The 12,419-nt window shown below is 39.9% G+C and overlaps 1 protein-coding gene across 2 annotated transcripts in view; it reads left to right on the top strand.

Annotated features, from left to right (window-relative positions):
• The window catches only part of NPSR1 (neuropeptide S receptor 1), a 58,798-nt gene extending 48,349 nt beyond the window's left edge, over window positions 1–10,449 (top strand). Inside the window, exons 6-9 of one of the 2 annotated variants that reach the window (XM_027729048.2) lie at window positions 5,767–5,843; window positions 6,526–6,615; window positions 8,595–8,775; window positions 8,897–9,077. In XM_027729048.2, coding sequence (XP_027584849.1) covers window positions 5,767–5,843; window positions 6,526–6,615; window positions 8,595–8,775; window positions 8,897–8,990 — 442 coding nt within the window. In that variant the 3' untranslated portion in view covers window positions 8,991–9,077. Of the gene's footprint in view, window positions 1–5,766; window positions 5,844–6,525; window positions 6,616–8,594; window positions 8,776–8,896 lie in introns of both variants that reach the window. The other variant, XM_027729049.2, reaches the window with a different exon arrangement.
• The last annotated feature ends 1,970 nt before the right edge of the window (window positions 10,450–12,419 follow it).

The raw sequence follows: 12,419 nt of genomic DNA, 5'->3' as shown, positions 1-12,419 counted from the left end.
CATATTGTTTGCACAGCTACTTTATTTTCTCTGCTGAAGCACTCTGATTTAGCTGCACGGCAGGTGCCTGATGCAATGTGGGACACTGGCTGGCGGAGTTAATTCTTAATTAGTTCTGCTGCCTGAATTTGCTGAAAACCAAACCTCTAGAGCAAAGCTGTTCACTGATGACAGCACTTTTTTCTGGTGCTGTTCATCTGAAGTGCATAAAAAGGATAAAATCTTACTTTTCAGGCGCAGGACTTAATTCCACACTAGATACACTGCTTTGGCTGAGCTGTTTTCACTTTTTACAGTCCAGACACCACCATCTTTAAGATTCTCTCATCCATCCCTCAGCTCTCTCAGTAGAGCTGATTTTACATGTTCCTGACAGCCTTCAACTAACTCACAGGAGTTGTGCTATTCATAACACTGCAGCCCATGGAATGAATTATTTAGCTGATAACCTTATGCTCAGTCTGGAAAATCCTTCCACTGACAAGCTAAACCCCCAGATGTGGTGTGAGCACTTAGATTCCAAGCCAAAACATCAAACAAGAAAACATTCTGTCCCCCTGTTTTGTTTGGGGTTTTTTAAACATATATTTAAAAAGGTAATTTATGAAGAAAACTGCAACAGTCTGAAAGATTTAAATACTTGTGAGGTCTATTCCTACCACTTCTTCGCAACTGGGAAATCAGCAATCAGTTATCAAACAGCTTGTGGTTTTTTAGCAAGTTTTTTCATCTGATTATAATACAAATGAACAAGACGTCAATAATGAAAACAGAATGAAAAGCTGTTATTAGTATTTTTAACCCAAGCGTGTGGTTATCTTTGAGAGATGAAAAAAGGGGAGAATATTTGTTCTTTTAATGTAAAATCTTTCCTTGTCCCCACTATTTCAGTGTCGTACAGGGAGAGCCACAGATCCCGCATCAGGTATTTCTATACAGTGCTTAAAAATTTGTTCTGTTCCCTCTTATTTACACTATTCTACCACTTCTGCAGTTGATATTGTCAACCTACCAAACCTCAGAATATTCAGACAAAAGTAATTAGGGAACCTGCAATAATTGGTTCTCTCCTATTTGAGAGAGTCATCAACTATAACCAAAGCCTTTTCTCCTATGCTGAAGTACACCAAGAAAAGCTCAAATGGCATCTGTGATAGTTGAAAACTGGGGCATTGCTGAGCAGAGGTTAGATACAGGTCAAATTTGCTCTCCTGCAAATAGTTGCATCTAGGCCCATCAGATCCTGTGATGGGGAGACAGGACAGCTACTGGGTTTCTATTCTGTATCACTACTCTGTCAAAACATAATTATATTCTGGTACTTGAGTATTCAGAAATTCAGAGGGGTTTTAGCTGTTATTCATGATTGCTAAATATATTTTTATATTATGAATGTAATACATAGGCATTTATCTAATATAATTGCAAATTCATGTTTAAAAAAAATTGCTAAACCTCCTCTTGAAGCAGAGAGGAAAAATGTCCATCTGCTGTTTAAAATCTAAACTCCAAAGAGAACATTTGCTTTGGAGTAGCTGAAAAATAATTAGAAGAGAAAAAACAGAACTGACTAAAAGGAAATATACGGAATTAAACCCAAGGCATTGTAATGAAATAAAAAAATAGATTAAATAAAAGGTATTTCTCTGAATTAAATAAAGGAACTAGAAATACCATTAATAATAATACTAAAGGTCATTTTTTGAGCTTGATTCAGTGAACACATTCATTTTTGTCTGCAATTTCCATTTCTAAATAAGAAAGCATAGATCCTGCACATATGTTCTAATATCTGCTCATCTCTTCATTTACCCATCACATATACCTGCAATGGTTTGTTCAAATGAGATTACATATGCCTTTTTTTTTTTTTTTAGATAAGCAGCACTATAAATTAGCTACCATAAAACAATGCAGCTGCATCACTTTGCACAAATAAATTATAAGGAACAATAGGCAACGCTGGATGATAAATAGAAGCATTTAGCAGGGAGCTTAAGTGCACTTTTGCCATGGTAAAGGCTCATTTTACTAGAAAATATTGAGGCTGGATGGGATACTGTCATAATGCAATTATTTACTTAAAATAAATAATCTGTGTTTAAAGAGTGGGCAGACCAATAACTCTTATGGTTGATAATACCAATACACAACCTTACCAGAAGACAGTTCATTTTCCAAAAAAGTGATCCATGAATTAAAAATAAAGATGGGGTGGGACTGTTCATGTATGACTAAACATAAGTTACATATTTACCTGATAAAGAATGCTGTAATTACCAATGAGGCTTATTAAACAACACCATTAACTAATAAGACGCAATGATGAAAATGGATCTTAGTCCTTCAGAATTTGGATCATGCTAAGTTGGTTTTGGAGATGCAAAGAATTTCCTTTTCTCAGATATATCCATAATGTGAACAATATTCTCGTATTTTCCTGCCACCTCTCAAGATATGCATTTTATCAGGGCTAGAAAAATTGTCACATTTTCAGATCAACAGCATGTCCTTTTTATCCTGTGGTCTCCAAGGCCTGAGCAGCTCCTTTTCAAAATATCTTGGATGAATTTTCCATTCAAGTTTGACTACTCCATGATAAATAGTACTCTTTCATTAGTTTGTCACCTAAAAATAATGGGCCACAACAACTCATATAATATTTTCATATCACAGTGTGTATTACAATGACTAGAGCACATGTTTCTATAGCCCCCAAGAAACCTGAGTGAGGGCTTTAAGACTAGTGCACTCTGTGCTTACAGATACAAAGAAACGTGACAACATCTGGACCTAAAGAACTGTACATCATATCTCTCAGTGCTTTCAGTGGAGACAAGAGCAAGCAGCATGCAGACATGTTACATGGGTTGAAAAATGGGTTTGTGGCAATGTGTATTGTGCTTTTACACTTGATAGTGAAGGCTGAGCAGCTTGACACGCAGAGGAAGGGAACAGATATTACAATACGGTCAGAATGGTGCAGACCATTGCCAAACACCCCTCTGAATACCAGTTATCATCTGTTCCCTGTTACTCTTTGCTCATCTGCCACTTCATTTTCCAAGTGGGAATTTCTTCCCACCCTTTGAGATCTGACCAACTTCCACATTCTCCTTCAGCTGCCTTTTACAGAAAGAAAGGAGCTACAAATGCATTCTGAAAAAAAAAATTGTTTTTCTGTTGTAAGAAAAACACAACTTCTGTTCCATAAGTGTTTTACTCTTGTGGCTTTGAAACACACATGCAGTTGCCTTCTATGATCTTAAGATTTAGGTGACAAATTTCTGGAAACTCCAGTTTCTTAGCTCCATGCCAACATTTCTATGGGGAAAAAAATTGGTTAGGCACTAGTACGAGTTAGGTACTCTTTGGAGTCCCAGAGAGATCAAATCATAAAGGCATAATCGTGGCTGGCAAAACCATCACTCAGAAGAGTACCTAGCATAACAAGTGACTTGGCTTTCCTGACACCCACCTTGAGCATCCTTACACCACCCCTGGTCCACTCCTGATAAGGAAAGCTCCAATGGTTTCAGCTATAGAGATATGAAAGATGAACAGAGGCAAAAACACCAGCACAAACCCACTATGTTGGCAGCACTTTATAAACCTCTGGATTAAAACAGGAATTCAGCTTTCCACTGGAGTCCTAAAAATTAGGGATACAAATGAATCACATGTAATCTCATATGTGAAATGCCAATGAAGACAAAAAATGTTGTAACTATCTGGCAAAAGGCATGTTCCTTCCTTCTGCAGCCAAGAGGGAAAGCATTCTGGGGTCAAAAGGAAAGCAAGTGAGGAGCCTGACTTTATAATTCAATCCTTGTGGCACTTGGCTGCAAGTAGGAAGTCTGACTATTTTGACTACAGAATTAGACCTCTTTGTCCTGATGCTTAAGCAGCTCTGAACATGTCCTGCTGGACACAGGCAAGTCTGCATCAGAGGGGACATTGTTTCGACTACAAATACCAAAGGCCAGACTAGAGATAGCAGGCTAGGGAGAAAATAGAAACAGGATTTTTAAGAATTGGCTGGAAATTGTTTTGAGATTACAACAATTATCATTATAATACATTCTTATTCATTGGAACAATCAAAGGAGAAATAATATGGGAATTTTCCACCATTGTCAGTACAAAGTAGAAAGAAACTCTCAAGTGTATGAGCTGTTAAATAAACAGCCTCTTGAAAAGCCAGGAGATAAAAGGAAAATGTTCAAGTCAGCTGGGAGCCAAGCTGGACCTTTGAGGAGGTTAAGGAGAGCAAGTTGTAGTCCACAGCAACTGCATGCAAACCCCTCACTGGGCAAAGATGTTACGGCTCTACTGCACAGCCCAGACCGCACAATGAATTTACAGCTCTCATATACTATATCTGGAAACCAGATGACTCAAACTTCCACAGTTTCTACCTCCAAATTTCTAGTAGTTTTTTGAGCACAAATATCACCTTTGCAAGCGTGTCTAGCAATTGATGGTGCTGTAGGAAAGGCTCATAAATCAATCTGAAAGGTCTAGTAAGAGTAATGCCTCTTCTGACAATAAAAATAAACCACATAAGAGTAAGACACGTTTTTGCCTCTATAAAACACCCTGAAACAATGTTCTTAGTTGCACCTTTTTCACAGAGGGACCACTAAGGTTTAAGGCAATTAATGCTCAGGCTGCCCCAGATTCTCCAGAGCACTGTGTTGTATTGCAAACGGTACATAACGACTTCTGTTATGACGCTTGGATTTTACATCAGGAAAACATGGCAACCTGAGTGCATTAGCTGAAATATTCTTAAGTCATTTTTTGTCTTCCTTAGCAAACCAAAAAGGAAAACAGCAGTCAAAGGTATGCTGTTGCTTAGTGATTTTAGCTGCACGTTATGCACACTTGCAGGAGAAAAGGCAGTCAGAGCAAGGCCTCGTATCTTTCGCATATAAACTGCTGAAAAGGTAACATCCTCAAGGAGGATGTGGGTTCAAACAGATCTTCAGCTTGAAGAAATTATTTTTCCCTATTCCATACTAAACCAATGGAAGTTCAGATTGGTTATTGCCTTAGGGAAAGATCATAACTATCCAAGGTCATTGTGCACTAGGGCACTTTTCATCTATTCCCATGGAAAGTATATATTTCTCTCTAAATATGCAAATTGTGGTGGATCTGGTTTTGAATCATCTATCTGATACTTCTGTCCTCCTTGATTTCCACCACAGGACCTTGAGACCCAAAACTGAGCACTGCTGTATTTAACTGCATTTCTCGTGGATCTCGCCCCTATCAAATTCCCCAGGGTACCTTTTTATTCATTAGCTTCACACTCACAAAGTAACACCAAAACAGAAGTGTACATATAGCAGTACCAGGTCCCTCCCCCTGCTTCCCTCATTTCAAAGCTAGTGTCCTGGGGCTGGTACCCAGGAGGATTTGGCTTTGGCTAGCTCAAAATCCCCACTGAGCTCTTTCCTGTGAGATTTTGGCCTAATCACTGCCTTCCTCTGAGCCTCAGATTTGACATCTACAAAGCCAGGACAATCATAAGGACTCCCATGGTGAAAGTTCTTCAGATCTGCTTCAGAAAAATACTATGTGAGAGTCATATCTTATTTACTATTGTTGTTGCCATTTATTATTTTTATTCCTATGCAGCCCCATCATCTCAATGAACTCCTTACACATAGATAAGTGTAATCATAGAGCACAAATGACCCAGGATGCCTGCTAAATTTACTGTGCCTAATAATACCAATGACTCTTTCCCTTCTGTAGCGTCATATATTCAATCGTGATTCGAACCATCTGGATGAAGAGCAAAGCTCAGGCTGTCATCCTATCCAGCTGTCCTGGTGAGTCTCAGCATGCACGTGACTCCAGCCTCATGGTTCAATTCCAGCTGGTTCTCACAAATCTGGGAATGCCTGGATGTGCAGTGTTGCGTTGGGCCCCCATCACAGCAGTGGAAATGGGGTTTCTGTAAATGTTCATTCATAACTCTTTTCTACATTGTTTACCTTCTTTCCTTTGACACTAAGCCCTCTTTAGAGAAACAATAGGAAAAATCTGTGAGAAAATTATTAAAAAGTAAAAACTACTTATTCTAGAACTTAGAATTCCTATTCCTAGAACTTTGTCCATTTTCAGAATAAATATTTTCTAGCATATACCTAGGTAACGCTTTTTCTGTGTTTTCGCATTTCCTTAGCAAATCTGTATTTTGCTCAAGATCAGAAATTCTTGGCCACAGAAGGCTATAAAATGAGTGAGCATTCCATCCCAAGACTATAAATGCCAAAATGCTTCAGAAAGATCTACTCTGATTACATTTACCTTTTTGATTTTGGGTGGTTCAGGTTTTAAGGGTTCAACTTGAGCAGACTCGAAAGTGCCCAAATTTCAGGAACTACTGAGCTCCTGACTGACACCAGGGAAGGATGGGGCTATGTATTCCTGTTCTTCCTGCCAAGGTACACACTGACACATCCACACACCAGCCCTATTCTCTTACTAGCTGAACTCTTCTTTTCCCAGGTGGCACAACCGCTGCTGGCTGCACCAGTCGTGGGTTCATATCAAGGGCAAAAGTGAAAGCGATCAAGTACAGCATTGTAATTATCCTTGGTAAGTGAAAAGCCCCTCAGCTGATAGCTAGGGAGGATGCTGACATGAGGAAGCTGCTTCTCCCTAGCAACCTCCATCAGCAGCAGACAAAGTGCAGTAGATGGCTCAGAGAAGGAACTTAGATCCCTGACTTGCCTTCTGACCCTGTCCTTCCTCTCTCCTGTGGCTGATACACTCCTATTTTAGGCATCTGACATAAGCCTCAAATGAAATTATATGCACAGCCCCTCATGTGCATTAAGAAAGTAAAGAAGGGACAATGTCTAAAAGGAAAAAGGAAGGGGTCATCTCCTTCCCATCCAGACTGCTGAAAGATTTGGCAACTGAGTTGTCTTTTAGGCTTAGAGACTATGTATGGCATGTGAGCTGCTGGGCTGGTGCAAGGCAGAGGAAGGAGAGGCAAGATGTGGAGCGATTGCATTTGATGTTACAGGTGTGTTGCCTACCGAGATGGAAAGAATGAACTCTCCTTTCCTGACTGAGCAACAGATGACTCAGTGCAGGCGTTCTCTGTCTCCTAGGGAAATTACATTATTCTGATGCAATTAGGAGGCTGATATTCTATCTCAATAAATAAAACCAGCGTCACACAAGGCTTGTGATTAACTGCAGAGAAATGCAGGAAAGCGACCAAAGCTGTTTACTCTCGAGGGCTGACAATCATCCCCTGACACTGAAAAAGAGAGTGCTTCTCTTTCCAGTACTGTGCAAAATTCAGATTGGAGGATACTGTGATAATAGCCACTGCTGAGTTGCTTAGCTCACCGTGTAGAGGTAGCGCCTGCAGACGTGAGAGAGGGTGGTGTGATTCATACCTTTCATAAGCCCAAGAACAGCTTCTTTGTGCCTGAACTTTTCTGAGAAAGATTTTGTCAGATGCAACTACTATTGCAAGGCCATCAGGAGTTAAGAGCTCACATGGATGGTCAGTATTTCAGTGTACCTTCAGAGGCACGCAGCCTCTCTTGATGTGCAAGCAGGTAACTTAAAGTTCTGCACAGTTAGTGCTATGATCCTTAGCACAGTTAGTGCTAAGCTGGTGCTTAGCACTCAGCTAAGCGACAGAGAAGAAATACTGATTAATGTGACAAGAAACAGGCATGAGGTCACTCTTCTGTCTCATCTGGGTCAGGAAAAGATCGTGTCTGATTTTACAGATTGTTTGCAACCCAGGTACTTATAGGTTGTTGAGTGAACTACCTGTCCCCCAGCATTTCTATGGAAATCCTGAATCATAAGCCTTTGTGAGAAGAGATGACACAAAAATTTGTGAAGGACAGATTCATTCCCTGTGTTTGCAAATAAAGGTAGATCTGTGACCTTTTTTTCCCTACCACCTCTGAAAAAAACCAGAGGCTATGAGCAATGCAGTCTTCTTTTCCCTTCCTCAAATTCGTCTCTCAAATGGCAGTACAGGAAATTAGAGAATCTTCCTGCACATTCCATGTACACAGCACCTCCAGCCAGCATACCAAATGACATGTTGGTTTGCTGTAATGTGGTGTGAAAGAGTGTCATTCCTTGCTCCTGGGCGTCTGAGAGCCTTCTTTTAATAGGTGGCTATGACAGGCAGTGCTGTCACGGAGCAGCGCTTCGGTTGCGTGTACATTTAGATTGGCTGCTCACTCAGGGGACCATTAAAAGAGCACTTCACTATAACTGATGATGCTTTAACTGGCTACCTATTTACCCTTTATGTGTTGTGTAGTGTTCTGAAGTGTCTAAATATGTCTAAAGGGAGCATTCTAAACACTTAGAGGAGTACACATAATATATTTTATAGGCATTAAAATAAAAATAAAGACAAATAAAAGCACAATCTAATAACTATTCTCTTAAATAAGATCCTGAATAGCGAGAGGGTTTTTTGCATAAACAAATATTTATGTGTTATGACAGTCTCTCCATGAGTGTGTAATTGCCTCCCTAAATTGCTCAACTATCCAACGTCAAGCTCTTCTTCTCTCTCTCTTCTGCAGCATTTGTTCTCTGTTGGAGCCCTTACTTTCTTTTTGATATCCTGGACAACTTCAACATACTCCCTGAGACTAAAGAGCGCTTCTTCGCATCCGTGATCATTCAGAACCTGCCAGCCTTGAACAGTGCCATCAACCCCCTCATCTACTGCTTCTTCAGCAACCGCCTCTGCCCCCCTTTCGAGTATTGCTCCTTTACTGTCACTCTGATTACCCCCTAAGAAGGGAGGGAACGCAAGCACAGTCCGTAAACTGACTAACTATTTTTGTCCGTTTTAATTCTGATCATTCCTTATTTTTTACAGGGAAAGAAGAACTCAAAGGCTGGGAGGGACTTTCCGGGAAAGGAGCGACGGAGGGCAGGAGTTGCAGGTCCTGTCCAAACCAGAATACATCTAGCACAGCTGATGCTCCGCAAAGCCACACTGGAACCTGTACCGAAGACAACAGAGGTCCCCACAAGCCCTGTCATCGTGAAGTAGATGGATACTGACTGGCAAGAGCCTGCAACTTGCTGCTCTTGTGCATCTTACAGTACATATATTTTGGATCGGCACTGCAGCTTCAGCAATCTCACACTGCCAGTGCCAAACTCAGCGCGAGGTTTTTGTCTGCCTCTGTTTTGAGGCTTCATCTTGGCCCTCTGTTTAAAGCAAGCTGTAATCTATGCATGCTCCAAACAGCAAAAAAAGAAAAAAAAAAAAAAAGTAAAAGGTGTCTAGTCAGAGTCTTCTCTATTTTCCAGGAGTCGCTAAAAGCCATCTACTGTACCATCTGGCTCATATAACTGATAGAGTGTTTACAAGTAATTACAGAGCGAGGACCCCAGTTAAAATGAAAGCACAGGCACTTTTCCAATGAGAACACACTCCTGCCACTCAATTATATATTATATCTGTTTTCATACAGAACCACTTACAAAGTCATAGCCAGACAAGAGGGGAATGAAGGTTTGGGTCACTGCCTGTCACATCTCCTGGCCTAGCTTCTCAGCTCATGCCAGCCACACCATCCCTGTAGCTCTTCTTCCCCATCCAGTGCGATATTTCCCTGCTGTGCTACCTTGGCACATGAGTGGCACCCCAGGATCCCAGAAGGGCTCCACATGACACATCCAGATAATCATTTATTTCTGGGCTACTAAGAAAGTGCTTGCCAGCCCCTCCCAGACCCCATGGTTCATCCCACGCACAGATCCTTACATGCTTCTGTGACAAAGGCCCTGAACAGTCTTTTCAGGGCCCTATGGGGAGTTGCCATACAGGGCATTTTGTCATTGCAGATTAATCTCGCCACCCACACAGCAGCATTTCCCTACCCCCCACCCTATGTAAATCATCCCTGCCACTTAAATCATGCAAGGAACCATACACATCTTTGCACAAACTCAGAGCTGGAAAAAGACCCAAGTGAAACCATAAAACTCAAATTACATTTAGAAAAAATTAGCTGTTGATGGTCCAGTCTTGTAAACTCATTGTGAGGCTCATAGAACACCATCCGTCAGGCAAAGCTTTGCTGCACAGCACCCAAGAAGTTGGGCATCCCCTTCCCCCAGCCCTCAGGGCATCCTCCCACCACACTGTTCTCAAGTTTAAGGAGAAATTTCTCATGCAGGTTAAGTGGGTGGGGGAATGATATTAACTCCAATGCTCATTTTGCCACAAGGCAGCTTGAAGTGTTTGTGCGATAATACACTCTAACCAGCGGTATGGTAAGTGTATTTGTTTCCACTCAGTAAAAAAATTATTCTTACTTGAGTCAGTTTTAAAACCTTTTTTTATTATTATGATCCTTTGCAATGAGTTTGTTCCCTGCAAAACAAGAATTGAATAAAATTTATTTATAATTACCTATATTACTAAAATACTTTTTCCTAAGTAGGAGATACATAAAATTGTGGGGCTTTATGTTCTCAGTAAAATAAATAAGGTATCTCTCTTTATTACCATGAAGTTCTGTTACTTAGACTCTATGTCTAAATTTTAATAACTGCTTAATTAAAACTATGAATCTATACCAGCCTTTACAGCAGCCACCTTGGATAGACTGTATATAAGAACTAGACAAAATTTTTTTCCCCAAGGGCATGTAGTAACTTTCCCAAAAGTGGACTGCTTGGTTTAAGCTTCATAGTGATATAAATTGTGGGATTTAACTTTTTCATCTGATACATATACACTGGCTACCTACTTTCAAACAATTAATAGAGTTTGTAGATTTAATACCTGGAAATCAGATAACATTTCTGAGCAGTACTTTGATTTGCAAATTTAATGTGACTCAGTCCCACTAAAATTTACACATAATTCAGTGTGGTCATCACAGGAATTATCCCATTTAAATTAAGCATATGCATGAATTAATGTAGAACTCTAGACTTAAATGAAGTCATTATTCATTTACTTTCCAAGAAACAGCCTTTTGTTTCATTCATTATTGTATTATGTACCATTTACATGTTGTTAATATCCTTTCTCCTCTGGACATGATTGTGATGCCTTTCCTCATATGAGACTCTTTCAGTTTAAAAGACCCCATATCGCTTTTGTCTGCATCCCTTCCAAGTGCTTAAATACAGAAATAAATAATTCAATTTATTTTCTATCCTGCTTTCTTACTGTGCAGGAGATGGCATTCTACTACCTTTTTATACTCTCCACATCTTCTGTCGTAAAGCAACAGAAGAAGCTGATTTTTTCCATTAGTCTGGAAAACACTTGAACAGCTCTCCTTTGTCTCTGGGGAGAGAGATTTAGGGAATTTCACCTGACTCCAGTAGGTTTCTTGTTCTTATTCCATGTCTGCAACTCGCTCTACATCTGTTGACTGTTTAGTTGCTTAGTGGTGTCAGAGTTGTTACAACAGACCTCAAACCTATGAGGAGAGGCAGCAAAAGTCAGTGTCAAGGTCTGATTGTCCCGAGAGGGAGTCTGAACACAACAAGAAGAGGGCACCCAGCTGGTTTGTCCATGACAACCCAAGAGGAGTTCTGGTTTTCAACAGCTTTAACACTTCAAGATGCATCTGTGAAATCCTTCTGACATTTCCACAGTGACCAGAATTATTTATATGCATGACTGTTAAGACATAAAATCCCATATGATAATAAAGTCCTATATGATTATAGATTCTCAGAAAGGATGAAAAATCAGATACTCATGCCTTAGAGAGGTCACATCAAACAGCATAGGACTAGGATACTTTTCAAACTAACACTAATTCAGGAGAATAGAAAATGTGTGCTTCTGTGTCAATGTCCAATAAAATATAAATAAGAAAGCAATTTAACTTGCTTTTGGATATGTTTGATGCAATTTAATGTTCGATTCTCTAAGTCCAGATTTCAATCTGTTGTTAAGAGTGTAAAGTGATATTTTGTCTTTTAACTTGGTTTTGCCTTTGAAATTTGTCTCTTCTTTTTAATTTTATTTTGAAAAAAAATAATGCAAGGCAGCAAAATTCAACATTCCACATTGCAACCATCGAAGAACAGTAAGTCAAAATCTACTCAGAAACATGTTGCGTCCTCCTGCACACTGCTGACCCAGGGCTTAGAGGTGCAGATCAGTCAAAAAAACCCAACCAAACAAAAAAACTACTTTGTTGTTTGCAGGTTTGGGGCTCTTTTTGAAAGATATCTTTCATGGAAAAGTAATTACACCTTTTGAGATGATATAGGATGATTTGAGTTCCACAGAATGAATGAAGATCCATACTCTGCAGGTTACCTAGACATTTAAATATGAATTGTTCCATTGGAAATCAGGCACATGGAGGTCATTATGGAAGCGGACATACAGAATATGCTTCTTCTAGAGTATAAGC

Source organism: Pipra filicauda, unplaced genomic scaffold (assembly GCF_003945595.2).
Source record: "Pipra filicauda isolate LSUMZ 115617 unplaced genomic scaffold, ASM394559v2 scaffold363_size724302_pilon, whole genome shotgun sequence".
NCBI lineage: Eukaryota > Metazoa > Chordata > Aves > Passeriformes > Pipridae > Pipra > Pipra filicauda.
This window is presented reverse-complemented; position numbering and strand designations above follow the sequence as displayed.